Below are 27,265 nucleotides of genomic sequence, written 5' to 3' on the forward strand. Positions count from 1 at the left end.
CAATACTTTTTTTAAACAGTTTTCATAGTACACATACCAAAATATAAATGTTAAAAACTTTTCTTGTTCACAAAGTGCAAAACATTTAAGGTTAAGCAAAAATACTTTTGTTTTTTTAAATTAAACACACAGCACACAAGGTCAAAAAAATATTTGTATTAATTTGTAAAACTTTTAATTCCACATATTTGTAGCTGAGAAGTCGTCAATATTTGAGAGCTGCGTTTGTTTGACTCTTGTTCAAGAGTCGCTTGTTTCCATAGAAACACACTGTAGATGCTGGCCTCCCCACAGCAGGGGGCGCTGCTGCACAGAGGTTAAAAATACACCTGAACACTTCAACCTCTTTCTTTATGATTATTTAGTCCTTTGAATAATGCTCATTAATTTTTGGGGCATTAATATTAAAGTTTCCACTTGAATGTGAGACCTGTAAAGTAAAACAAACGCTCATATTTCTAACTAATTTGCACTTAATCAAATTATGTAAATATCCCGGAGGAGGTGTGGCCTCTGGTGGCCCCGCCTTAAAGCCCTGCTGGTCCTCAGATCTGAGTAATCCTCCCCCCGTCACCACACCTCTGACAGGTGGCAGCAGGAGGCTCCTCCTCCCTCATCCCCCTCTCTGAGCTCCTACTACAAACCTCCTCCAACCATCACAACACACACACACACACACACACACACACACACACACACACACACACACACACACACACACACACACACACACACACACACACACACAGGAGCCATGTCGGCCCTCGTGGCTGCCGGCGCCGTCTTCTTCCCCGGATTCTTCCTGCTGTCCAAACGGACTCTGAGACACCTGATGGGATGGAGCGAGGGGGACGCCGCCGTCGTGTCCACACGGTGGGAACACACACACACACACACACACACACACACACACACACACACACACACACAGAAAGACACTGTAGATTTACCCTAACCTTAACATGTGACCTGTTTGAGGTTGTTTTGTGTCTCTTAGTTATAGTTTTGTCTCTTGAATTTTTGTTGTTGTTGTGTCTCTTTGAGGTTGTTGATCAGGTTGTTTGTGTTCTCAGTCTGGTGTCGTCCCTTCAGGCCCTCATGGCCTCGTCTGTCGGATGCACCATCGCCTCGTCCTGCAGGGACGTCGTGGAGGACAGGTGAGGACTCCACCATCACAACCTCGATCTTCACCTTCCTTTCTTTCCCCTCGGTGGTTCTCAACCTTCTGGGGGTGAGATGTGTCGTTCTGTTCTGATGTTCAGTCACAGAAGTTTTGTTTCTTTTGATCAACGACCACAGTCCTTGTCCGTTTAACGATTTGAAATCAGTTTCAGGAAAATTAGAGAAAAGTTTGCAGGAAAAAATATGTGGGAAAATCCAGGGCCTTCAAAATAAAGTGTGATTTTTCAACAAGAAACTCTTGATTTTCTTCCGATATTATTTCAAGTGTAGTTATTTTTTAAAGAATCAATTGAGAATAACTGCTGCAGAGGAGTTTGTAAAACTTCAGTATTTTGAGGTAAACTCTTCATTTTTAATTGAATTAGCCGAGTTCACTAAAACAAAGACATCAGCTTTCATTAAAAACAGTTTTTGTTTGACTTGAGTCGTTCTGTTTTGGCTCTACTGTTTATTCCATTCTCACCATATTGTTATGATGATGTCATCTTTTAAGGAGATTTTCCTTCAGGATTAATTAAACTCTTATTTTGCTCTCATGCAGTTCGTCTTTACGACACAAACTCGCTGTCTGTCCGTAATCTCATTAACAGTCCGAGTCTAATTCGTCTCGTGAGCCGAGCCGAGCCGAGCAGCAGCAGTGGAGCTATTTTCAGTTCACTAATCCTCGCCGCCGAGCATGCTGGGAAATGAAACGACGCGCAGAGAGAGAGAGAGATGGATGACGAGGGAGTGTCGCTGGAGCTCTGGTTTCATCATTTCTTAGTCAAAGTGGAGCCGAGGTTCGAGTCTGGGCCGATTCGCATTTGTTTGTCAAATCACACCACAGGCAGCGAGCCGCAAGGAACTCTGGGAGTTTTTAATCTCCAGTTCACCCGCTGCACGAAAGTAAACATTTATAATCCTGCAGAAAGTTAACAAAGTGTTTCAGCGGGAGGATTTCGATCTTTTACTTCATGAACTTCAAAGTAAAACTTGCCTCATCACTCCTCCTCAGACACTGGCTGACCGACGCTTACATCCTGTTTGCCACGCCCTACTTCGCCTACGACATCTACGCCATGTTTCTGTGCTACTGGCACAAGCTGCAGGTCAAAGGTCACGAGGAGGCGGGGCGGGGCGTCGGGTCGATGCGGGCCGCCGTGCCGGGTTTCCTGCGCGCGGAGGTCCTCATGGTGCTGCATCACGTCTTCATGGTGGCCTTCTGCTTTCCCGCCTCGCTGGTAACTATGGCAACACTGAATGAACTTTTTTTTTTTTTTACAGTACAGCTGAAAAAAATTAGCTGTCAGCAAATTAACATTTCCCTGTGTGTGTGTGTGTGTGTGTGTGTGTGTGTGTGTGTGTGTGTGTGTGTGTGTGTGTGTGTGTGTGTGTGTGTGTGTGTGTGTGTGTGTGTAGCTGTGGAGGCAGGGTAAAGGTGATTACTTCCAGGGCGTCCTGTTTCTTGCTGAGCTCAGCACGCCGTCCGTCTCTCTGGGGAAAGTCCTGATTCAGGTGATCCACGTCTGAAGATCACGTTCGCATTCACTGTGATTCTTTTTAATTTTTATTTAATTCACACGAACACAGTAACTGTGATGTTTGATGTGTTTCGTCTTCAGTTCAAGAAGCAGCACACTCTGCTGCACAAAGTCAACGGCGTCGTCATGCTGCTCAGCTTCTTCTGCTGCCGCGTGCTGCTCTTCCCCTACCTGTACTACGCCTACAGCAGGTAGCGCCACCTGTCCGTCACTGCAAAAGATATTCAGCAATTTTTTTTTAAATGTATTGATTAAAAATAAGAACATAAGATTGATTATCTATTTTCTGTGCTTTTTATATCTGCCTGCATGAAATGGTACCAAACAAAAATTCCAACTTTCTTTTGTCTTTGCACTGAAAATTTATTATTTTGCCACTATATAACTTTATTTATTTTTTTTGGTGTTTGGACACTTAAGTGTCCATCAGTAGAAAACAACACCAGCTGAGGACATCGTCATTACAGAAACGACAATTTGGATCGTTTTCTAACTGAAATTAATGATCACCTACTTTGTTTTACTAAATACTACAAAATTTAACCATAAACTGTTTATAAAAGTGGACGTCTAAAAAAATGAGGCCGATGCAGAAGTGTCTTAAGCTGCAATACCACCGAGTGCCACTAGAGGTCGGCTCCAAAAAGCCTCCGGCTCCATAGACTCCCATTCAACTTCTCTCATCAAATCCAAAGTGAATAAAATGTGTCCATCAGTTATCTCGGTGTTGTTAGCTAAAGTCACTCCTTCTTATTAGTTTTCTGGAGGTCCATCTGAAAATAATCCCTCATTCATTAGAAAAGAAGATTCAAGAAGACCTGTTTTTGGGGGGCGTGTCTGTTCGATTGAGGAATTTGAGGGAACTTTAAATAAAAATGTTCTATGACCATCTGAGTTTGCTTTTTGAAAATGGCGCCACCTGTCTTGTGCTGCAGGTACGCGTCGACCCCGGTGTACGAGGTGCCCCTGGTGGCCCCGTGGCAGTGCAACCTGGGCGCCGCGCTGCTCTGGCCGCTGCAGCTCTACTGGTTCGGGCTGATCCTCCGAGGAGCTCTGCGGCTGTTCACGAGACGCTCGCCGGCGCCCTCTAAACCCGACGACCTCCACTTGACCCCGGCTAACGGCTGCTCGACAAATCAGACGGACGGACGCTGAGGGGCGGAGTTTAACCTGACTTCATCGACGGAAAGGAAAACGGAGGACTGTTACTGCAGATCAAAACGGGGAGAAGACGGAAGATTTTGATGTAAAAAAAAAAAAAAAAAAATCAAAAGCAGCTCCTCAGATTTAAATAGAAAAGAAGGAAAGAAATGAGTGAAATGGAGACTTTTTAAAAGGGTCGGCTCCAGTTTACAAAGAAACGTGTAAAAAAATGACCCTACGATTAATTTATGGATTTTTTTTTTTTTTTTTTATAAATCCAACAGTTTTTTTTTGTCATTTAAACAAAATGTAGTAAAATGTTATTCATAAAAGACAATAAAGTTACCAGGGTAACGTATTTACATGCTGTATATATAACTTGTACATAAACTTATATTTTACGCACATGAATACTGATTCTAATGGTATTTATATTCATACTGTATAATAATGCTTTGGTCTTCCAAAGTGTGTTCACTGCCCTCTAGTGGTCACAGGAGCTGCAACGATTACGTCACAACGTTTCACACGCAAAGCAGCGTCGACGACGCGGTGCAACTTCCTGTTAGGCGCTTCAAAATAAAACTCCAACCTGAGGACTGTGAGGTGTGGCCAGGCGGTATGAATGTTTACTTCTCTTATTGTGAAACTAAACTCTGACCTCTTGACGCAGCTTCATCAGAACTCTCGCGAGTCGCCGTGAAGTGGCGCGAAACACAGAGAGGAGCTTTTATTTCAAAAAAATTTTTAATTTAATATCTCACAAAAAGGTTCATCTGTCGCTTAAATAACACAGACAACATCTGACCTGCATGTTGTTCGTGATTTTTAAGTAGGTTTAATGCATACTCACGTACGGAAGCATATCGCTGTCAAAAATCAGTATCACGGTCAAAAGTTTAATGTTTTCAAATGACATTTTTAGGTTAGGTTAGGGTAGGTTAGGTTAGGTAGGTTAGGTTAGGTTAGGTAGGTTAGGTTAGGTAGGTTAGGTAGGTTAGGTTAGGTTAGGTAGTTACTTTATTAATCCCCAAGGGGAAATTTTGTTTCGCTACAGCAGCATACAGAAGCAATAAGATAATAATAGAATAATAGAAAGCAATAAAATATCAGTAAATTAGCAGTAAAAATATAAAATGCACAGTATATACAGTACAGTATATATATATATTATATACAATTTTTTTTTTTTGTTAGGTTAGTTTTTTTTCCCCAAGATGTTTTGTCACGTTAAAATAATTTTCATTATAACGTTATTATGACAATGTTATAAGACCGAACGCTGTTATTTTATTATGTTAAACATTATAACGTGATAAGATAGTATGTATAGTATGTTATAATAAAATAAGTTTCACATGATAACGTGATGTTTGTATGTTGCAATAAAGTAAAAACATCTGGTTATAACGAGATATTTTTATATATATATATATATATATATATATTTTTTTTTAACAAAAATCTTTTACTAATAATTTGATGTTTTTTTTGGTGCGGGAGCAATAAGCTTCCGTAAAATCTTCATGAGCTTAGGAAACAGACCTGTTTTCCCCTTTGTAATGATGCAACCTCCAGCTGATCGATGTAGGGTTTTATAAATAGTTTATTGAGCTTCAGAAGAAGGAAGATTTTCTCCAATTTAATCCTTTAGTTTATTAGAAATATTAAAAACAACAGTTTCTACTGGACGAGAAGTGTATAAAAAAAAAAATAGTCTTAAAAATAAAGAAGTAGAAGTAGGAGAAGGACCTGAGTGCTTCTTCCCACACTAATAATTAAACATAATATGTTATAACTTGGACTTTATTTAAGGTTGTGGGACCCCTTCAGGACGGAGCGGGGTCCGGTCCGGTCCGGTCCGGTCCGGGTCCGTTTGTTTGTCCCGGGTTTGGTGGAAGCTCGCGGCTCCTCTCCTCCTCTTGTTTTTGTTTCTCCAGCTTCTGGTTTTATTTTATTTTATTTAAAAAAAAAATTTTTTTTGTGGTAAAAACCTCAAAACGCCGCGCGAGGAAAGCGAAGACGTTTACACGCCGACCTCCCAACTCTCGCGAGAGGACGAGGGGGGAGGGGGGGGACTGCGAGAGGAACGGGTCCAGGCAAGGCATAGCAATATTCATATTTAGCAACAACAACAACCTTTTCGGAAGATGATCGTTCCGCTATGTAGGCTGGAAGAATGAGGCGGTGTGCGGCAGCAGCTTCGCCCGGAGACGCGGACGGACGCACCGGACTGTGACGCACAGGTGCGGCAGACGCCGGACTTTTCTTTTTCTTTTTTTTCTTTTTTTTTTTTTTAGCGCTGGTGCGAATATTGATAGCTAGGTGGCTGGTTTATTAATAGCTAGCTGGTCGGCTAACGGGTTAGCTTAGCTCGCGGAGAATGTTTGGCGACCGCCGCGGCGCGGACGATCCGATACGCGGTCATCCATCCATCTCTCCCCCGGCAGCGGCGGCTCCGACCCGCCGGTAGGAGCTGAGTACAACAACAAAACAAAAAAAACAAAAACAAAAGAAGAAGAAGAAGAAGAAGAAGAAGAAGGGGCGAACGAGCGGCGAGGAACCCGCGGGCATGTCGGGAGGCTGGGCTGCTATTGTTAGCTTAGCATAACGTTACACGTCTGTCCGGGCAGCCCTGAATGGGAGTCTGCGTGCTAACCCGCTGCTAGCAGCCGAGCCTCGTGTTTACGACTTTAAAACTCCTGCTTTCAGGTGTGTTTACCGGCGGTCGGCGGACATCGACGTGTCTGGAAACACCCGCGTCGCTTTACTGAAGCCGAAGCAAAACCGACAGAAACACCGAGAAGTAGTGTCGTCGGGTGAAGTTACTGTAAGTCGATATATCGATATTTCATCGATATTTTCATCGATTTTTTTTTTTATTATTTTTTTTTATCGTATCACGAGACCGCGGATCGTCCTTGATTATTATTATTATTTTTTTTTAAATCTTATCGTGATATATCGATCAGGTATATTTTGTCGTCTTTTCCTGGATTTTTTTGTTGTTGTTGTTGTTGTTTTTGTTTTTAAAGGCTCCATTACAGTAAAAAAATGATGTCGTTTTCTGACCTGTTATTTTGAGACGACTGATGATTGAAGTTAAATCTTTATATCTGTAAATATTCTGTGAACGCGCTAATTGTCATCGATATCGTGATATTTGATTTACTTTAATAAAAATAAAAAAATGTTTTAAATAGGAGGCTATTTGTTAGTTCAGAAAATCGTCCCTCGTGGCTATTTATAATCATAAATAGATTATTTCTAACAGAAATTAAGCATTAAGTAAACGAAGAAAAAAACTGAGTTTAAACTTTAATGTTTGACTGATCGATACCTTCAGTCTGGATTCATCTGCTCGTTTTATCGAGTTATCGATCGATTTAGTCGATGAAGTTGAGAAATGTCCGACGCCTTGAAAGTGATTGTTTTGTATCTCCGATTGGTCCAACACCTGAAATATTCAGTCGATTAGTGTTAATAATATATTATTTATCTATTTCACACACTACAGGTGGTTTAACCTCTATTAATGCTCAATGTTTTATAAACTGACTGCATGTTTTGTTGGTGAAATCTTTGGTAAATGTTGTAGAATTTTTTTTTTTTTTTTTTAGTTTCAGCCAAAATCTCGGTTTTATTCGCTGCAGACGTCCAGTTGGTTCCTGTTCTTAGACTCATCTTAGATTTATTAAAACGTTTCTGAAGAAGTTGAAGTTTCCACACTCAGAATAAATCTTGCCTTAAAATCTGCCTTTTTTTAATGGACTCTGGTCCCTTGGAAGTTTCACTGGTTGGTTAGATGATCAGCTGGTTTCTGCTTAGGTTTTTTTGTTTGTATTCACTTCTTTACACTCATAGTTTTGTGCAGCCGTGTTGATGTCTGTGTTTTTTTATTTCCAGGATGTGTCCTTGTGTCTCTGGATGTCTGACAGACGGTGAAGACGGGACAGACCTTCTCTCTCCTCCGGCCTCCTCCTCCTCCTCCTCCTCCTCCTGTCTACGGGCCGTCTGAAACCCTAGTTTTCTCTCTGACATGATAAAGTTTAAAATTTCCTCAGAATAATGTAGCACCGAGATTCGCCCTGGTGACCTTTGACCTCTTTCAAAGCCGGCGCGTCGTGTGTGGACTCTTTATTTCAGCTCGCACTCATTTGTGAATTAGCAGACCGATGTGCCGTGTTTGTCCGCCGTCATTCAGCCCAGCTGTGCAACCGTTGCAGCTCCGTGTCCTGTGTTTGAAGTGATCTAAGCCACGCCCCCTCAGTCAGCGCCGCAGACCTCTCGGAGGATGAACGGCTCTCTTTTAACCCCGCCCAGCCCGCGGGCGGCCAACTCCTCCCCCTTACCTCCGTCTCCCTCTCCGTCTCCGTCCCCGCCGTCCCCCTCTCTGCTGCCCCTGTCCCCCCGCCCTCCGCCCCTCCCTCCCCTGGTGAGCCCCCCTCCCCAGGCCCACCCGTCCTCGCTGTCCGACACCCCCACACCGTCCCCCTCGCCCTGCCTGAGCTGGACCGAATTCTGTGAGCTCCACGCCCGCGTCGCCGCCGGCGACTTCGCACGCCACTTCCGGGCTTTTCTCCTGGAGAACCCACACTACTCCGCCGACTCGGCGGCCGCCTTCTGCCGCCGCTTCACCGACCGCTTCGTCCGCCACTTCCAGAGCGAGCTGGAAGGGGCGCTCCCGCCGAGCTGTGCTCCTGGCAGGGATGAGATGGTGAGCTGGGCTCCCCAGTCAGACGCCACTTCCCTGGAAGAGGAGGCAGTCTCCCCGCTGTCCGCCACCGGGGGGGCGCTCCTCCCGTGTCCCCCGACCAACACGGCGCGGGCCACGTCCAAGCCGACGCCGTCACGCCTGGTGTTGGAGAACCGCAGCGGGGACCGGTTCCAGGACTCGTACGCCCACGGACAGGTCCTGCCTCCATCCTCGTCATCGTCATGCTGCTCCTCGGTGGGGGGCAACAACGGGAGGCGGGAGGAGCGGGGGGCGGTGGCTGCTCCCGGCAACGGGGAGGCGCCTGTGGAGGAGGAGGAGGACAGCTGGCTCGGGGCGGCGTCCGTCGGAGACGACGTGGAGCCCGAAGAGCGGGAAGTCGAGTCCTCGGAGGTGGGTAACGCAGACTCCGCCCACACTCCTCAGACCGCGCCCTCCGCCGTCACTCCCCCCCCCGGCTCCAAAGGTAACGGTACTCCCAACTCCTCCAAAAACAAACTGAAGAAGCGCTTCTCGCTGCGCAGCGTGGGCCGCAGCGTGCGGGGGAGCGTCCGCGGGATCCTCCACTGGCGGAGCTCCTCCAGCGACGCGCCTCAGAGCCCGCTGCCCTCCAGCTACAGCTACACCATGGGGGTGCAGGACGCCAGCTTAGGCTCCGCCTGCAAGAGGAACTCTGGTACCCAGCCCCCCACCCCCACCTCCTCCATGCCCGTGTCCCTGTCCATGCCGCTCTCCCTCCCCCACTCCTCCTCCTCCTCCCTGCCCCCCTCCTCCTCCAGCAGCGCCACCTCTCTGTCTCTGTCGGAGGCGGCTCGCGACCGGAGGCGGAGCAACGGGGAGGGAGGCGAGAAGGAGAAGTGGAGCCATCGCCTGGAGAAACTCCGGCTGTCGCGCTCTCCTCCCCCCATCCTCAGCCCGGCCGGTTCTCACTCCGCCTCCTCCACGCTGCCTCCCAGCAGCGCCGCCGCCGCCGCCGTGGGTCCTCCCAGGAAGGTGGGCCGGCTGGTGCGGGAGGGCGGAGTGAGCGTCAGCTCGTCCAGCGACGAGTTGAGCGTCAGCCACGGCTTCTCTGGCTTCTCGTTCGGGCTCCTGCATCATGGCACGGACAACAACAACGCCGCCGCCGCCGCTTCGTCCGCCTCTGCAGCGCTGCCTCTGGCCAGCGGGGGCAACGTGCCCTGGAGAGGAGGACGCTGGCACAAATGTCGCCTGGTCCTCAGAGATCGGGACCGAGAGGGCGGCGAGCGGGGCGAGGAGTACTACCTGGAGTTCTTCATCCCTCCCAAAGTAAGTTTTCTCTTCTGCCGAGACATTAAAACGACAGAATAATGACCAGCTGTGGATTCAATCACGATGAGCACAAACTGGAACCCAAATACAAATAAACTAAACGAATATTAACTTTAAATTGTGTTCAGGCAAAAACAGTATGCAGTTCGATACAGGAAGTTTAAACGTTTTCTTCTGTTGCGTTTGAAGACGTCACCTCGAACTTCTGCCATTTTATAGATAAAACAATCCATTTATCAGATTAATCTGTCAGGTTTAGATGAGAAGATGCTGAATGTTGTTTGTTTAAACTGAAGTGTTTAAAAGACTTTTTGAACGTGAAGGTTTCGGGGCTGCGTGCAGCACCACAGTGACACCTGGTGGTTGGAAAATCTCTTAAGACTTCCCGGCAACACCTGCAGGGTTGTTCTGTTTTCTGGAGGATGGTGGGAAGTTATTGGACTAAAGACTTTCATCATCACAGTTTTGATTTTAAAATGCACAATAAAAAAAAAACAATTACCAGACGGTAGCAAAACAAAGTGTTTAATGATTTTAAGTCATTGTTTAGTATGTTAAAGTACTTTAAAACCTGTCGGACTGAGTGAAGATCTTTCAGTCTTCATTTAACACAGTCTGGAAACAGGAAGTGAAACGAGCGTCAGGTGAACTTTGAACTCCACTACTGTGTCTGCAGTCGTCGAAGCCACGTCTTATGGTCCCCTGCTGCTCAATCATGGAGGTGAGGAGCACCACGGCGCTGGAGGTCCCCGACAAGGAGAACACCTTCCTGCTGCAGGTACGGCCTCGTGTCCCTGTGAAGAGTCATCAGACAAAGTTCTGGTTCTGGTTCTCAGGAGGTTTTCTGCTTTTGTTCCTCTCAGCTGGAAGGTTCGTCTCAGTATGTGATCGAGACCCGAGACGCCGTTCAGATGAGAGCCTGGCTGAGTGACATCAGGAACGGCATCTGTCTCAGGTGTGTTTCTGTGTGTGTGTGTGTGTGTGTGTGTGTGTGTGTGTGTGTGTGTGTGTGCTTGTGCTTGTGTGTGTGAGTGACCTGCCTCTCTCTGTCTCTCCCACAGTGAACAGGAGGATGCTGAAGGTGTGTGTGTGGGTCCGTTGGACGTCAGCGGGACACCTGACATCGGAGACCGTCTGTCTCAAGGTGAGTTTGATGCAGCTGTTGATGTTGATACAGCTGTTGTCCTGTGTCTCTCTGCTCCGTGTGTTTCTGACTCCTTCTTCTTCTTCTTCTCTTCCTCCTCCTTCCGTCCCATCAGTGTGTTACGGTGGTATCGGAGGCTCCTCCCCTCTGATGGATCCCCTCCCACCGGAGCTGCCACCTCGAGCTCCTCTCGACGAACCGGACGGCCGGATCCTCGGAGGAGGCGGGGCCAGTCTGGGCACACCTTTCGCCGAGACGCCGGATGCGACAGGTGACTTCTCTTTTATCTAAAAACGGTTTAAACGTGCGTTTGTTCCTTCACACGTTAACCCCTCGTCGACCCTCCAGGCTCCTTCTTGTTCTCCGAGGTGACGCCCTCTGAGACCGTGGAGCACCCGCTCAGCGAGTGCCAGTGGTTCCACGGCACCCTGTCCCGACTCAAAGCCGCCCAGCTGGTGCTGGCCGGCGGCCCGGCAAGCCACGGAGTCTTCCTGGTCCGGCAGAGCGAGACGCGGCGCGGAGAGTACGTCCTCACCTTCAACTTCCAGGGCAAAGCCAAGGTGAGTCGTGCGTCTGAACCGCAGAGGCCCAGCGGGAGGAAATACAGCAGTGGTCGTCATGGTAACGTAGAGGAACAGTTCTGGTGTGGAGCCTCAGATCGGATGTCCTCTGTCCCCCCCTCGCCCTCCACAGCACCTCCGTCTGTCCCTGAACGAGGACGGTCAGTGCCGCGTGCAGCACCTCTGGTTCCAGTCCATCTTCGACATGTTGGAGCACTTCCGGGTGCACCCGATCCCGCTGGAGTCCGGCGGCGCCTCCGACGTCACGCTCATCAGCTTCGTGGGCGCCACCGCCGTCCGCCAGCCAGGTAAGGAGCGAGCTGCGGGGGAGGAAGACGACGCTCGGATGAAGGCTCGTTGAGTCTAAACCCAGTTGCGACGTGTTTAAAAAAAAAAAAAAAAAAAAAATTAAATAAGTGAATGTGTGTGTGTGTGTGGTGCATAAAGTGGGCGGGGCCTGGCACCTGCAGCCGTCTCCACCCGCCGTTCTGTTTGACTCCTCCCACCGCTGCTCTGACCTCTCTGTTGTTGTTGTCTATCCGTTGGCTCGTCCCTTGCAGGCCGCGACAGGGCAGGCAGTCGGCCCACGGTCTGTGATGTCATCACCACGCGCCATCCCGACTCTCCATCAACCCCCATCTCTGACTGTGTGTAAGTGAGACCGGACTCTGCTGAGAGAGACGGCGTGTGTGCTGTGGACATAAAACCATCATCGATATCGTGCTTTTATTCATCCCGAAAACTCTTATAATACCTTCGAAGACACTCATTAACACACAGGGCAGATGTGAGGCAGCCTGAACATCTGGATCTGCCCAGGAGAGACCATCAATCAGACGAGCAACACAAAAAAAGCAACAAAAAAAAAAACACCTCATCAGCTGATTTTTATTGCAATATTAAGTTTTATATGTGGGCCTCCTGTCTGCCACCAGGTGGCGGCACTTCCTCATTATGACAGACTAAAGACACGTTATTTAAAAGAATCACTGCAGCTGACAGCTTTAGATTATCAATACAGCTGATGATCAATCAATCAATCAATCAATCAATTACAAGAAGAAAATTCATCAACAGACGATTTAAAGATTAAAATTCTGAGTTTTTAAGCTGCAGTTTGGTTCATGATATACTGCAGGTGTGTGTGTGTGTGTGTGTGTGTGTGTGTGTGTGTGTGTGTGTGACTCCATGGACTCCCATCATTCAGACTTCACCTCTCATCTTCTCTCTCTCTCTCTCCCTCTCTCCTACTCCTCCGACTACGCTGTCACTTCACCTCCTCCATCTTTGGTCTTCCTCCTCCTCCTCCTCTTTCTCCCTTTATTTACACTTCTCTCTCATCCCCCCCTCTCCCACCACTCCCCCTTCCCTCTCTCCTGTCTTCCTCTCGTCTGTTGCTCCTCCTTCTCAGACTTGACCAGCAGACCCCGTAGCCCTCCTCAGCCTCCTCCGCTGCCGCCGGGCCGGCCGCCGCCCCCGACTCCGCCCCAGGAGAGAGGGAACGACACGGAGCCGGGAGGAGGAGGAGGAGCAGGAGGCGGAGGAGCGGGAGGAGGAGCAGGAGCAGCGACTGTGGTGACGATGGCAGCCGCAGCCGCAGCAGCAGCGGGAGGGGGAGGAGGAGGAGGAGGAAGTGGAGGCAGCGGAGGAGCAGCGGAGGACTGGGAGGAGAGGGACAGAGACACTCCTCTCCGCCAACTGGAGGCTGTGGAGGGAGAAGAGAGAGACGGAGCGAGGGCCCCCCGAGCCATCGACAACCAGTACTCCTTCTTCTGATGAAGACCAGGAGGAGGAAGAGGAGGAGGTGTATGTGGATGTGTGTTTTTGTGTGTATCCGACAGAGAGTGTGTGTGTGAGTGAAAGTGAGAGTGAATGAGGCGGCGTACATCATAGCCATTCATAACCAGTATTTTTATTTTGTTAGCGGGGAGGAGAAGATGGAGAAGGAGTACTAACACTATAGACTCACAGAGAGAGAGAGAGGAGAGAGAGCAGCTTTACAACACTAACTAACTCGCGCTACATTTCTTTATTGTTTTTAGTCAGATAAGCTTTGTGTTTTCCTCCGGAGGGGGCGGAGCCAGCAGACCCGATACCTCACCGTGGTCCTGCCAACACAGCACACTGCTAGCCAGAGGGCCAAACGGACACTTCTACTGTGGTCAGTAGACCTGAGACATCACACGCTGTCTGACAGCGTCACGGCCGGCTCCGTTAAAAAAAGAAAAAAAAACTTCATCTGCAGCGAGATCACAGCTGCTGGAGACAATCAGTGTTTATTATCCATGATTTCATCCTAAAATATTGACTGAAAAAAAACCCACATTTCCTGCTTTAAAATTAGAGTGAGAAGTAAACAGACTAAAACTGTGATATAATGCACAATTCATCATATAGTTGTTCATATTTGACACGATATTTGATGTTGGAAGTTGAAGGTGGTGTGCTGCAGATAAAATCTTCATCATCATGAAACATCATTCAACAAAACAGGAAGAGAAAAACCTTTAAACCATTTAAAGTCGGAGAACATTGGAGACATGATACCAGCTGCAAACGTGGATCCAGTTTCCTAAATAACACACACACACACACACACACACACACAAAAAGGTTTTTCTTAGAAATGTTGTTTCTGAAGAGAAGAAACTCCTGAAGTATTTTTAATGGAAACTAAAACGGCAACAGAACCCGGATCTGAGCCGGAGTTCAGCTGCAGCTGATTTCTGGCGTCGTAGTGACTTCAGGCCTCGACATAACGTCACAAAACATTCAAATTAAATGAATACATAAATCTTAATCCATGAAGACATTAAGTGAAAGAGCCAGAAACACCAAACCGACGTGAAATGTGAATTTAAAATCAACAATAAATACACGATGTGACTGAATGTAGACTAATAATACTAAATAATAATAATAATAATAATGATAATAATAGCAGATTTACGTTTTATTCAAGTCGTCAGCAGCCGAGACATTTATGAAGATTTTAATGGTACAAACTTCTTCACAGCTGCTGCAGCACCGTCCACAATGAAGATGCTGCAGCTTCAAATATAAATCTGATATATTCTTGTAAACAGGAGGCGACAATGAAAACACAATTTGCATAAAGATAGAGGCTGTTAATACCAGGGTACATCTGAGATTTTACTCATTTGAAGTTTCCACCGCTCACCTGCAGGAAGTGAAACAATCGAGCCAAAATACCAAAGATTTTTATCACTTCAAGCTCCTCAAACGTGACAAATTGCGGTTGTTTTGTTATTTTAGTGTAGTGTTTTTGCAATTTTTGGGGGGTTTAGCTCCGTTTTAAAATACTTCAAATAAAGAAAGAAACGACCGTATCGTGTATTTTTCAAATGTGAGCAGCCAAATATATTGATTTTTTTTTTTTTTTTTTTTTTTAAGGGGACATTCCCTGTTCTGGAGGTGTGTTCAACATGCGTTAAAACGACAGGTTTTTTTGAATGGAGTCTGGTTGGCGTCGACGCGTGTGCTGACTCGGGTCCGCAGCAGGCAGGAAACATTTTACCTCAGTGACACTCAGCAGCATCACTCAGTCTGTACGGGACGCCTCTCTCTCTCTTCCTCTCGTTCTCTCTCCGACACTACGAGAAAATCGATTACGATCGATTACCAATCAGAATAATGGAAATAATAATAATGACGGTCAGAATAATAGTATTAATTTTATTTCTTCTTGAGACACCTTCTTATTTTTTACTCCATGTAACACGTGTTCCGACTTCATCTTGTAACTCAAAATGTCTTTGTGCCTTTTTTTTTTTCTTCTTTTTTTTGGGGGGGGGATAAAAAACAACAACAACAGTTTCTGTACAATTTGCTGTGATGCTTCGTCGTCAAGGCGACCGCATCCCTCACTCTTGTTTTCATGCTGTCTTCTCCTCCTCAACCTCATCCGTCACTCATCAAGGGTTAAAAAAAAAAAAAAGAAAAGAAAAAAAGAATAGCAGAACATGTCAGTGAGAACACCTACTTTTTCTACTTGTGCCTTTCTGTGTCTTGTCGTCTCGTCGTCATCGGCCTGCGTCCTTTCCTTTGACCTTTGACCCCCGCCCGCTCATCATCTCCGACGACCCGCTCCTTTCTTTTGCTCATGTATTTGTCTATATGCACCTTCCCACCTCTCCCTCGCCCCCCTCCCTTGATCATCCCGTTCTGTGTCCTGTTCTCAGTTTGGAAACTCTTTGTGCCTTTCTCTGTCTCTTTTCTCTCTTTGCTGGGACCGTGTGTTGAGGCGGGATGCTGTCGTGTGTCCGGCCTGTGTGGTTAGTTTCAGGTACTACATCGAATTTAATGATAATGATATAATATAAATATAGTGAAACATACAGGCTGCTGTGTGGTCCTTTATTTCCTCCTGTTATTATTTACACTGATTGGTCAGTTTATTGGGTACACCTGTTTTTGCTATATACTTCCACTACTTTTATCTGACAGCTTTAGTTACTTTTCAGATCAATATTTCACACCTGAAACATGATTGCTTTCTATAAGAGCATTATTACACAGAGGATAGACAACATTAAAATGCTCATGAAGTTATATTACAGTGGGACTGTTGGCAGTTAGATGTGGTTGAAAGCTCTGTAGAAAAGCCAGTAAGTGGTCAATTGTATTTAAAAACAATTTATAAATATATATATATATATATATGAGAAGGAGAAAACCCAAATGACAAACCAACAAAAATACAAATAAAACATGACAAACTCTGTTTTCCATATTTTTGGCATTTTTCTTCTGTTGCCAATATATTATCCTCCAGAATAAAATAATGATTGATAATCCTTTTAAAATGGATTCATTATCAAAGGAGCTGCTTTAAGAATAAAACATTCCCCTTACAGAATGATCTGAGTTATGATAAACGTGTTTATCTCAGTAACACCGAATCACAACTAGTATTTCCGGTGTCATAGATATCCTGTTAGTCACGTTTATTTAATAGTTTGTAAAATAAATACGTTGTTAGTTGTGATTCCACCTTTAATGTCCTTTTTTCTTTATTGTCCGATTTTAAAAAAAAATATTTAGAAATATTTTTTACATGTATTTATTTGTTTTATTCCTATTTTTTTTTGTGTGACTTCGCGTGGAAACCGAATTAATTTCGCCTCCTTTGCAGCAAATAAAACGAACCGTGGCATCGATTTCATCACATGACGTTAAAGAAAGGCGGGTTTAAGGAATCGGCCCAGAAGATGCGTGATTGACAGGAAGCCAAGCCAATTGCAAAATAGGTCAGAAATGATTGAAAGACATTTATCCAATCAGGGCTCACCGTCGATGAGCGGACGGAGTTTGGAATCGGTGCGCTCGTTATAGGTGCTCGGGTGGGTTCTGCTGGCTTTCACGTTTTGTTTACACGCGACAACATTAACGCTTCCTGAGCACTAACATCACCGGATAAGGCGACTTAAAAAAAACACAAAAATCTCTTCGCTGTATCAGAGGACGTTTATGTTTTGTTTTCGAGGAGCCGGGCCTTGTCCGCCCGCCGGAACCGACCCGTGTCACGTGCGCAGCAGCCGCCGGGTTTTCCCAAATCGAGCGCACCCGGTGTTGTGTTTTGTTGTTGTTTTTCAGCGGCGTTACCGTGTCTGGCCCGTCAAACCGTGCGGCTCTTCACTGGGACGACGGAACCGGGATAACGGGATGCACATGACTAAAAAGTAAAAAATCCACAGGCTCGCGCACCCCTCGGTTTCCTAATGTGACAACGTCATCGCTGTGCGCGGTTCGTCTGGTGCTAAAAAAAACCCCGCCGTTGTAAGCCGAGCTAGCCTGCGTTAGCTCGTTAGCTAGCAGATTTTACTATTCTGTACAACAACAACAACACGTGACTTCTGAGCTAATCTTTAGGAGAAACAGCTGAGGGAGTGGTAGTCGTTTAATTTCCACCGGGTCGCTCCGTGTCGGCCTTGACGTTTCCCGCCCGCTAACCTGAACCGGGCGGCGGCGGTTGCCCGGTTGAGGGTCGTTGTTATTGTTCCCACCGACGGAGCGGTTAGCATTTAGCTTGACGGGTTATTTGTCAAATTTTTTTTTTTTTTTTTTTTTCCAGGACGAGGAACACGATGAAGCCCCCCACTCAGACTCAGTCACCTCCCGCCGGCTGCTCCGTGAGTACCGACAGCTCCGCGTCGTCATGAACGAACCCAACCTGTGACCCCGATGACTTCTATTGATTACAGATCAGATCATTGTGATCGTTGTCGTCGGTAGTTTTTTTTTTTAATCATCTTTAATCACGATCTCGTGGCCGTTTGAACCAAGAAATCAGGCTGCCGAAATTAACCTTTAAAGGTGCAGTCCGTGAAGTACACGCAAGACAACAGAGTGGCCTTTAAATCAGAGAACAGGTCACTCCCGAAATTAAATGACAACAAAGAAAGATGGCGAAAATACCGAGGTCTTTCCCTAAAGGGGGAAGAAGAAACACATCCAGTAAAATGATATTTAAATACAGAACAATTACTTAAAGTATGAAAAGTAGTTCCACATAATTATTGACCAGTGATAAACTGATTGATCTGTTGGTATCTGCTCGTATGTCTTGACAATAAGTCACACAAGTGAGAATAAATCAAATCATTTTTACTGCTAATTAATCTGATGGATGTTTTGTTGTTTAAAATGTTAGAAAATGCATATTTTGTTGGAATAGTTCCCAAGTCCAAATTTTGTCTTTTTTATTTTCATGCATGTCAAAGTAAAATTGTTAATCTTCACATTTGAGAGGCCGAACCAGCAAAAAAATAATATTTCAATGATGAGATAATTTCACAAAATGTTTTGACCTTTTTAGTTCCTCATAGGAGGTCGTTCTCACGTGATATCTCTGTATTTCAAGGTGTTTGAAGGCGTGTACAACAACGCCCGCATGCTTCACTTCCTCACAGCCGTCGTGGTGAGTCGTCCCACTTAAAAAAAAAACTTTTTTTCGAACTTGATTATTTTATTTTTTGGTCCCGAACGTGACTGAAGCCGTCTCTCTCTCTCTCTCTCTCTGCTTTCAGGGATCCACCTGTGACGTGAGGGTGAAAAATGGCACCTTGTACGAGGGAATCTTCAAGACGCTGAGCTCACAGGTGAGAAAACCTCTAACGGATGATGTCCATAGAAAATATCTCGGACCTCAAACGTGGCTGCTGAAGATCCGACGCTGCTCAGCCGGAGTTCAGCCGGACGTGGACATTTTTTTTTAAGCCTCTCTAGGCTCCCGTGGTGATGAAGCAGCTGTAATTTGTGCTCTGCTGCCCTCTAGTGTGAGCTGGCTGTGGATGCTGTTCATAAACGGAGTGACGGAGGAGTTGGAGGAGGTGGAGGAGGAGGAGGAGGCGGCGGCGGCCAGCCCGCTCTTCCTCGGGTGGAGGACATCACCGACACCATGATCTTCAGCCCGGCCGACCTCGTCACCATGACCTGCCGCGACGTCGACTTAAACTTCGCTGTCAGAGGTGACCAGAGTCCATTCGCAGAAAAGATCATTTTAGCCACATTAAAGGGATAATAAATATGATTAGTTTCAGTGCTGATTGATTTTCACGGATCAAAGTTTAAAGGTCTGGAGATGGACTTCGTTTTGTTCCTTGTGTTTCAGACACATTCACCGACACGGCCATCAGTTCGTCGCGGCTCAACGGGGATCACCGGGAGAAGGTGCTGCAGCGGTGGGACGGAGACGGAAACGGGGACAACGTGGAGCTGGAGTCGGACGCGGTGAGAGAACACAAGAAAACCAAACGGGAGAAACGGGTTTTTAACGAAGGAAAACGTTCAAGAAAGAAGTTCCTGAAGGTCACCGATTCATGTTTGGTGTTTCTTTTTTCTTTTTTTTTTTCTGTCAGTCGAACGGCTGGGACGCCAACGAGATGTTCAAGTTCAACGAGGAGACGTACGGCATCAAGTCCACGTACGACTCCAGCCTCTCCATGTACACGTGAGTAAACTGAGATTCAGGTCGGTTCCAATTGCAGCGGTCTGAAAATCCTCCTGATAATCCACCGGTTCTGTCGCCGTGTGTTTCCCAGCATGCCGTTGGAGAGAGGCAACTCGGAGGGGTACCGGCAGCGGGAGGCGAGAGCGGCTCGGCTGGCCAGCGAAATCGAGGGCAGCCTGCAGTACCGCCGACGGGTTTCCTTGGAGAACGATGAGGGCCGGAGCGAGGAGGACAAATACAGCTCGGTGGTCCGGGATCGGGAGGAGCGGGCGAGTCCCGGATTCCCCTCCAGCAGCAGGTACGACTCACCTGGTCCTCTGTTTAACAAAGCTTTTTCACTCTGTGACGTACGCCTGGACTTCCTCTCACTTCCTGTTGTCCTCTCCCTCCAGGGAAGGTAAATACGTTCCTCTCCCTCAGAGGGCCCGAGAGGTCGGTGGCGTCAGATCTGGAGCCTCCGGTCGGACCGCGGCGCCGGCCTCCTCCAGACACCCTCCGCCCGGCTCCCCGTCCCCCAAACCACCCATCGACAGGAGCAGCCCGCTGTCAGTCAGAACCGCCTACTCCCCGCACCAATCACAGAGCAGCCCGCCTGCAGTCGGCAGCCCGCCCTGTGCCAATCACGTGCACCCGCCGGCCGACGGGTCGCGGTCGTCCATCAACGGAGGTGCGAAGCTTTTAGACAAATATGTCAGACATGTTTATGGTTTTGAGTTTTGTTCCCAGGTCTGAGAAAAAAGGTTTGATCTTCCCGTTTCTCTCTGCAGTGAACGGGCAAGAACATTTTAAGTGTGACTGCAGCTTAGGAGGCGACATCCTGTTAATTATTAGTGTTTTACTGGTTTGAACTTGCACGGCGTCTCTTTCAGTTGCATCCAGAACTTCCCCGAAGTCCCAGAGACTTCAGAGCAGCAGAACCCTGAGAACCCCGAACTCCCAGTCCACTCCTGCAGGTACAACACAACACAAACCGTGTCATTCAAAACGGACACAATTCTGTAGTGGAAATCACTGCATGGGCTCAGGAACACTTGTGAAAACCACCGTTTGTGAACACAGTTCATCGCTGCATCCACAAATGCAGGTTAAAACTCTACAAAGAAGAAACCAGATAGAAATGTGGTCCAGAAACACCTCCACCTTCGAAGTGTAAAACTGTCCTGTGGCTGTTGAATCACAGTCTAAGATTCTTTTTTTGGAAGTCCTGGACATCCTCCAGGTTAAAGAGGAGAGGGACCATCCAACTTGTTATCAGCTGTTAGTTTTCTTCATCATCAGTTCCTCCTCTCTGACCTCCCTCCATCATCTGTCCTCCCTCCAGTCTCTCGTCCTCCGAAACCAGACGCCCCTCCCCAGGACCCCCCCTTGGTCGGCCCTGCTTTCCTGGACTCCTCCCCCTCTGCTGTCACTACGGCAACCACCACCAAACCCTGCGGCCCCACCCCTCTGTTCCCAGTCGATGGTGAGACATCATCACCTCCGTCGGCAGGATTACAGAAAAAAACAGAGTTTACATGAAACTCGGCGGAACGTCGTCCACTGGTCGATATTTTCATCCCGTGTTCTCCGTGTTTCCCGCAGTGAATGAAATCCTGAGCGCCGCCGCCAAGGAGCGAACCGAGAGTCTGGCCGGTCCACAGGAGGCCAAGAGCACTAAAGGTAAAAGAGCTGATTGTACCGTCTGTGATTAAACACAGACTCCACACAGTGCTGATGAACGGTCTTTAAAACACCTCTGACATCTGATGGCATCTTTCACAGCTCCTACGGTTCAGCAGAGATTTCAGCTGGAGGAGCTCCGCAAGTTCGGCAAAGAGTTCAGGGTAAGTTCCCCGACACGCTTGATTTGTCTGACGGTACCGACTCGATTCAAATCCATTTTTACTCGCTTTTGGTATCGGGTCGTTTTCTGGAATCCGTTTTCCTCTGCAGATAGTTTCTCCCTGAAGGTGGCGTCGCTACTAAACTAAACTGTATATGATGGTGTTAAGTCAATTCTAGTGTGGACGGGTCAAGGTCGGTCTTGACGAGTCCAGTTGAGTCAATTCGAGTGTGCTGGAGACGAGTAGAGGCGGGTCAGGTCGAGTTAAGGACTGATCGGGATGAGTCGGTACCGGAGGTGTAAAAATGGCCTTCCAGGTTTTTATCTCAAGAGTTTCAGAGTCTCACTTGTCTTCCTCTCTATCTGACAGCTGCACCCCAGCTCCTCCCCTTCAGCGAGCCCCGCCTCTGCAGAGCCTCCTCAGGATAGCTCCGCCCCTCCAGCTGCGGAGCCCTCCTCCTCCCCGGGCCCCCCTAAACCCGTCACCTCCCTCTCCTCCTCCCCCCAAGACCTGCAGCAACCTTCAGAGACCACTCCCTCTTCATCAACACCTGTAGCCCCGCCCCCTGGAGCTGCAGCGGGCCCCCAGGAGCAACAGGGGCCTCAGCCCGGCGCCTCCCAGCCGGCTGCGACCGGCGGCAGAGAGGAGACGAGTCCGGAGAGCGGCGATCGACCGGAGGCTGCGGCTACAGAGTGAGTGACCGATGCGACCGTTACACCGTCCCACCACCAGGGAGAGCAGGACGGAAAACTCTCGACGGCTCGCTCGTTCTCAGACAGTTCGCTTTACAAAATGTCCGATTTCTGAACGATGTAAAAATTCAAATAAAAAAATTTAATTCATTCAATCAACTTTTCCAACTCGTTTCTCTTCAGGCAGGTGAAAAACTCGACGCTGAATCCGAACGCGAAGGAGTTTCAGCCCATCAAAGGAAACGTAACACCGGTTAGTGTGTTGACTATATCACACACAAATACACACACACACACACACACACACACACACACACACACACACAACCACACACACAACCCTTTTACTGTCGACTCTGACTTTATCTCTGACATGGCAGAAGCCCAGGTCAACACCCACCCCGCCGCGCCCGACCCCGCCCAGCCCCTCTGTGGTCCTCCCTCCTCCGGGACAGCCGGGGGGCGGTGCCATCTACAGCACCCCGCAGGGACACTACCTGTCCTACATGTCGCCCCTCCCCCTCCAGGGACACTCCATCCAGGTTTGTGTCTTTTCGGTGGTCGTCTCTTCGCCGTTTGTGTCCGCCGATGTCGTCGTAAAACGTCTGCTTTTAATCTTCTCCCGCCTCAGGCTCCTCAGATGTACCAGTACACCATGTCGGCTGTCAATCAGGGCAAATACCCCCGAGCCAAAGGTACACACCGAACACACAGACAGTCTTTTTTTATTATAACGTGTCGATGAAGACAGGAAGCGCCATTAGGATGTTGAACAACTATTTACCAGCCACGCAAAACCACAGAAGAAGAAATGGGGTACGGTTTCTGGTTTCTGTCGTGACTTCCTGCCACTTTGCATCAGAACGTCACCGTGGAAACTGACAAAAAGCTAATGCTGCAAAAAACAATAGTTAAACTCAAGTTAACAACGCAAACGGCTAATTTTGTTTAAAAAAAAACAAAAAAACAGCTAACAAAGCTAAGCATCGGCTAAGATGGCTAACAAATAGTTAATTAAACGGTTAGAAAACAGCTAACAAGCAGCTAATTTCGCTATGACCTAGCTAAACAAACATCTAACAACGCTAACGATCAGCTACCAAAGCGGAAGTTAGGAAACAGCTAACAAAGCTAACAAAAGCTAATTTTGGTCAAAAAAATGAGCTAAAAACAGCTCAACACAAGTTAACAACCAGCTAACGAAGAGCTCGTAGCTGGAACCACCATCAGAGCGTCCCAGTAGAACTCAGTGTTGTCTGACCCAGAAGGTTTTTTTTTTTCACCCGGTTTAGTTTGGACCTCATACAGAGGTTGTAGTTTTCCGTCTGTCGCTGACCTCCGCTCCGGTGTTTCAGCCCCGGTGGTTGGTCAGCGTCCGGACCACCACGCCTCGGCGGCCTCCGCCATGATCTCGGCCGCCGCCTCCGCAGCAGGACCCCCGCTGGTGGCCTCGCCGTTCCCCCAGTCCTACCTGCAGTACGGCCAGGTGATCCAGGCCATGCCCCCCCACTACCACGGACAGGTACGGCGTCGCAAACTTGCAACTCCGCCTGTTGTTTAGTAACCAGATGTGATTTCTAGGAACCTTTGATTTCTGGTGGTTCAGGTTTCTCCACCTTCAGGTCCAACAACTGACAATCGTTTTTTTAAATTTATTTCTTTTGTCTCGTTGTTTCCAGGCGGTTTACTCGATGCTACAGGGCGGAGCGAGGATGCTCACATCCGGGGCCCCTCATCAGCACATGGGCCCTCCTGGCCACCAGTACCCCGGCCAGGCCGAGGGCCCGCCGGGGCCCCAACAGGCCATGTACGGTAAGAAACCGGTTCGGCCCGCAGGACGAGTTCGTAGCTGTGAACTGAAGCCAGATGTAAAGTTTGTGAAACTACTTTTGATATATTAAAATGTGGGAGTGGGAGAACTTCACAGCCACCTGTATCTAAATAAAAATAAAATAAACAAATAAAAAATCTGAAGATAAAATGAACAGAATCTAAAATATATTAATTTAAAAAGCAAGTAAAACTAAATCCCCAAATTAAGATTAAAATAAACTGAAACAAATAAATAAAAATGTGAAAATCTTAAGAAGAAAATAAATCATTTAAAAGTAAAAGATGAAGTAAACAAAATCTAAAATAAATAAAAAATTAAAATTGCTAAATTAAAATGAACTGAATAAATCAAAATTATAAAATAAAAATCGGCATATTTCTACTATATATTTTATTTTGGTGTATTATAGAGGAGGAGCATCTGAAGAAAGTCAAAATGACCTTTTTGTTTCAGATTAAAAGTTTATTGCTTTTATTTACCTGATAAAGAAGAAAAGTAAAAAAAACAACAACAAAAAACATTTAGCGTAATAGAGGAACTTAAGATATTCTGGTAAAATATGAATAATAAATATAATATTGAATCAAAGAAACCTTGTAAATTTCAGATCAGGCGTATCAATGAAATGCTTCTAATGAGTCTTAATAAAACTCTGAAGACTCCAAATGTTCAGCGACGTAAAACGACGGTATCGTCACACGGGACATTTACAGGAAGCAGAAGATCAGCGGTTCGAGTGTTGGACGCCTCTGAAAGGTCAACTAGTAGTTCTTCTGTGTCCGCATAGATTATAACGCGTTTGTAACATCGTCGCCGGTAACGTCAGATTCATTAAAGTCCCTGCGGGATGTAAATGTTTTGATTTGACCTTTCTTTTTTTTTTTTCTATCTCTTTTCAGCTGCTCAGTCGTTCTCTCACCACGCGGGCGCCCTCCATCACCCTCAGCCCTCCAGCACCCCCACAGGGAGTCAGCCCCCCCCGCAGCACGCCGCGCCGAGTCCCGGGCACGCTCAGGTGGGTGCCGCCCTCCTTCATCACCAGGTTTCCATTAAAAAAATATCACTAAAATTCAACAGTTTAACTGAATTTTATGAGAAAATAATATTCTGATTTTATTATTCTGTTGGTCAGAGAAAGTGTTTCAAGAGTTTAAAAGTGTTTGTAATTGTCCTTTTTAAATAGACAGCAGCACTTATAAACTTCTGATTTCATATCGTTTGTAGATTATAATGTTCTGCTTTAACTCTTCCATCATCTTGAGAGTGTTTATGTTTTCATCTTCTTCAGGCGGGTCAAGGCGCTCCGCAGCCTCAATCCTTGTTCCACTCCGGCGGTCTGTCAGCTCAGACTCCTCCCACTCTGCCGCCGGGCCACAGCTCCCCTCAGGCCTCCTACACCATGCAGGGCTACGGCCTGCCCACCCACCAGGCGCTGCCCCACGGCTTCGCCTCCATCAGCCAGCTCACGCAGGTGAACAAACCCGCGAGAAACACGCGGAAAACCTTCAAAATACAGAAACCCGCGTTCGTTGTAAGACATCAAATCTTCTCCTCCTCTTCCTCTTCTCTTCCTCTCCGCAGGCTCACCTGGCAGCAGGGATGTCGGGACCGCACCACTCCGCCGGCCACGCCCCCCCGCACGTCATGCTGCACTACGCCCCCCCTCAGCAGGGCGGTGGCTCCAACCCCCAGCACGGCCCGCCTCCCCAGCAGGGGGCGCCGCAGCACTTCTACATCGGACACCCTCAAGGTGACGACCGCAACGATCGCAGTCGTCCACGCAAAATCAAGAAATCTACGAAATATTCGCAGGCGGCTTAAAAACAAATTTTGCGCTAAATTCCTGCTAAATTTTCCCGCACAAAAATGTTGTCAACAGAATCTCTGCTAAAAGTATTAAAGAACGAAGACTCACTTTATTGACAACAAAAAAATGAGAAAATAGATGTGGGAGTCGTCGGCATAGAAACACGCAAGAAAATCAACATTTCAAGAGCTTCGGCTCAAAAACAACAACTGGAAAGAAAAAGACAGATGTGTAAAGTTTGTGAAACTACTTTTGATATGTTAATATGTGGGAGAGGGAGAACTTCACAGCCACCTGTATCTAAATTAAAATAAAACAATATAAAAATCAGAAGATAAAGTGACCAGAATCTAAAATATATTAATTTAAAAAAAAATATTTTAAAATTAAATCCCAAAATTAATATTAAAATAAACTGAAACAAATAAATAAAAATTTGAAAATTTAAAGAAGAAAATAAATCATTTAAAAGTAAAACCGAAGTAAATATAATCTAAAATAAATTACAAATAAAAATTGCTAAATTGGAAAATAAAAATAATAAAATTTAACAACGATGCAAAGTAAAGCAAAAAGAAAAATCTAAAACAAGTACATTTAACTAAATAATAAAATGGAAATATACATATTTTGACTATATATTTTATTTTGGTGTATTATAGGGGAGGGGCGTCTGAAGACGTTATCTCGGCCTGTGAGAAATAATAACGAACCTATTTTACTATTTTCTGTCATTTTGTTGAGAAAACACTCAAATGGAAGAGAAAAAAAACCTGAAATAATCACGAGACGAGGGACGTAAACAGATTTGCTATTTGACTCTGAAGAAAGTAAATCATCCTGAATACATTTTGTTTTCTGGTTTTTAATGGTGTTTTTCTTGCAGCCCTCCAGGTCCAGGCTCACCCCTCCCAGCAGCTCTCCTTCCACCCCTCCGCCAACTGAAAACCAAGTCGTCACCGCCGGATGCAGGAGCGACGAAGGCGGCGGTGCCCCGACTCGTAACATTCCCCCCCCCACGAACCCTCCTCCTTACCTGAATCCCCCCCTCCCTACCCGAAACCCCACTCTCCCCCACAACATCAAACTAACACGTCCTCGTCGTTACCCGGATCTTTTTTCGAGAAGAGAACCTCTGGTGAGGAGCGTCGGTCGACTTCGAGGAGAAAAAGTTTCTGGATTTTAAAATGTAAGTAGAGACTGTTTTAACACGAAGCCGGACTGAAGACAACTGGTGGAAACTTGTTTTTTTCTCCCCGTCCCTCCTCAGTCCTCCTTTTACAGACGAAACCAGTTCATTATTAATAAAATCACTGAGAAAAAAAACAAAAAAAACCTGAATTCTGTTTGAATGATTTTAAAACGACAAACTACAAATAATATAATTTTTTTGTCCAGTATTCTGCTGCACCGTCTTGACTTTAGTTACACATTCATTTTATAGTTAAAATAAATTCACAAAATATAAATAATGTTATTTATTTATTTTTATATATCTTCGCAAAATCAGGAGTTTTATTTCTAATTTCATTCTTATTTCCCACAACGACAGCAAAGTATTTCTTTTCAAAAGTAAAAAAAAAA

The 27,265-nt window shown here is 46.4% G+C and overlaps 3 protein-coding genes across 6 annotated transcripts; all 3 read left to right on the top strand.

The window, feature by feature from the left end:
• The first annotated feature begins 658 nt into the window (after window positions 1-658).
• tlcd3ba (TLC domain containing 3Ba) lies at window positions 659-4,186 on the top strand. The gene is made up of 6 exons (XM_069724777.1): window positions 659-873; window positions 1,074-1,157; window positions 2,177-2,402; window positions 2,581-2,676; window positions 2,784-2,893; window positions 3,638-4,186. The coding sequence occupies exons 1-6, from the start codon at window positions 755-757 to the stop codon at window positions 3,855-3,857; spliced, it is 855 nt and encodes a 284-aa protein (XP_069580878.1). The 5' UTR covers window positions 659-754; the 3' UTR covers window positions 3,858-4,186.
• A 1,727-nt stretch (window positions 4,187-5,913) lies between these two features.
• On the top strand, window positions 5,914-15,911 carry sh2b1 (SH2B adaptor protein 1). 3 transcript variants are annotated; one of them, XM_069724757.1, is made up of 10 exons: window positions 5,914-6,091; window positions 7,752-9,846; window positions 10,526-10,627; window positions 10,713-10,804; window positions 10,911-10,993; window positions 11,109-11,264; window positions 11,342-11,553; window positions 11,687-11,861; window positions 12,114-12,204; window positions 12,965-13,082. In XM_069724757.1, exons 2-10 carry the CDS (start codon window positions 8,140-8,142, stop codon window positions 12,984-12,986), a joined length of 2,640 nt encoding a protein of 879 aa, XP_069580858.1. In that variant the 5' UTR covers window positions 5,914-6,091; window positions 7,752-8,139; the 3' UTR covers window positions 12,987-13,082. The 3 variants fall into 3 exon arrangements, with proteins under 3 accessions (XP_069580858.1, XP_069580856.1, XP_069580857.1); XM_069724755.1 differs by lacking the exon at window positions 12,114-12,204 and having other exon boundaries at window positions 12,965-15,911; XM_069724756.1 differs by lacking the exons at window positions 5,914-6,091; window positions 12,114-12,204 and adding an exon at window positions 6,358-6,675 and having other exon boundaries at window positions 12,965-15,911.
• A 1,238-nt stretch (window positions 15,912-17,149) lies between these two features.
• Window positions 17,150-26,716, top strand: atxn2l (ataxin 2-like). 2 transcript variants are annotated; one of them, XM_069724785.1, is made up of 23 exons: window positions 17,150-17,255; window positions 17,648-17,705; window positions 18,437-18,493; window positions 18,603-18,674; window positions 18,851-19,043; window positions 19,187-19,305; window positions 19,434-19,525; window positions 19,617-19,823; window positions 19,918-20,192; window positions 20,395-20,478; window positions 20,847-20,987; window positions 21,107-21,184; window positions 21,287-21,348; window positions 21,718-22,040; window positions 22,224-22,293; window positions 22,421-22,582; window positions 22,672-22,735; window positions 23,396-23,562; window positions 23,720-23,852; window positions 24,774-24,916; window positions 25,163-25,345; window positions 25,456-25,624; window positions 26,568-26,716. In XM_069724785.1, exons 1-23 carry the CDS (start codon window positions 17,239-17,241, stop codon window positions 26,624-26,626), a joined length of 2,928 nt encoding a protein of 975 aa, XP_069580886.1. In that variant the 5' UTR covers window positions 17,150-17,238; the 3' UTR covers window positions 26,627-26,716. The 2 variants fall into 2 exon arrangements, with proteins under 2 accessions (XP_069580886.1, XP_069580887.1); XM_069724786.1 differs by having other exon boundaries at window positions 24,774-24,889.
• The last annotated feature ends 549 nt before the right edge of the window (window positions 26,717-27,265 follow it).

This window comes from Brachyistius frenatus, unplaced genomic scaffold (assembly GCF_029030835.1).
Source record: "Brachyistius frenatus isolate BFR_SWC_R1_liver_20210118 unplaced genomic scaffold, ASM2903083v1 Contig_394, whole genome shotgun sequence".
Taxonomy (NCBI): Eukaryota; Metazoa; Chordata; class Actinopteri; family Embiotocidae; genus Brachyistius; species Brachyistius frenatus.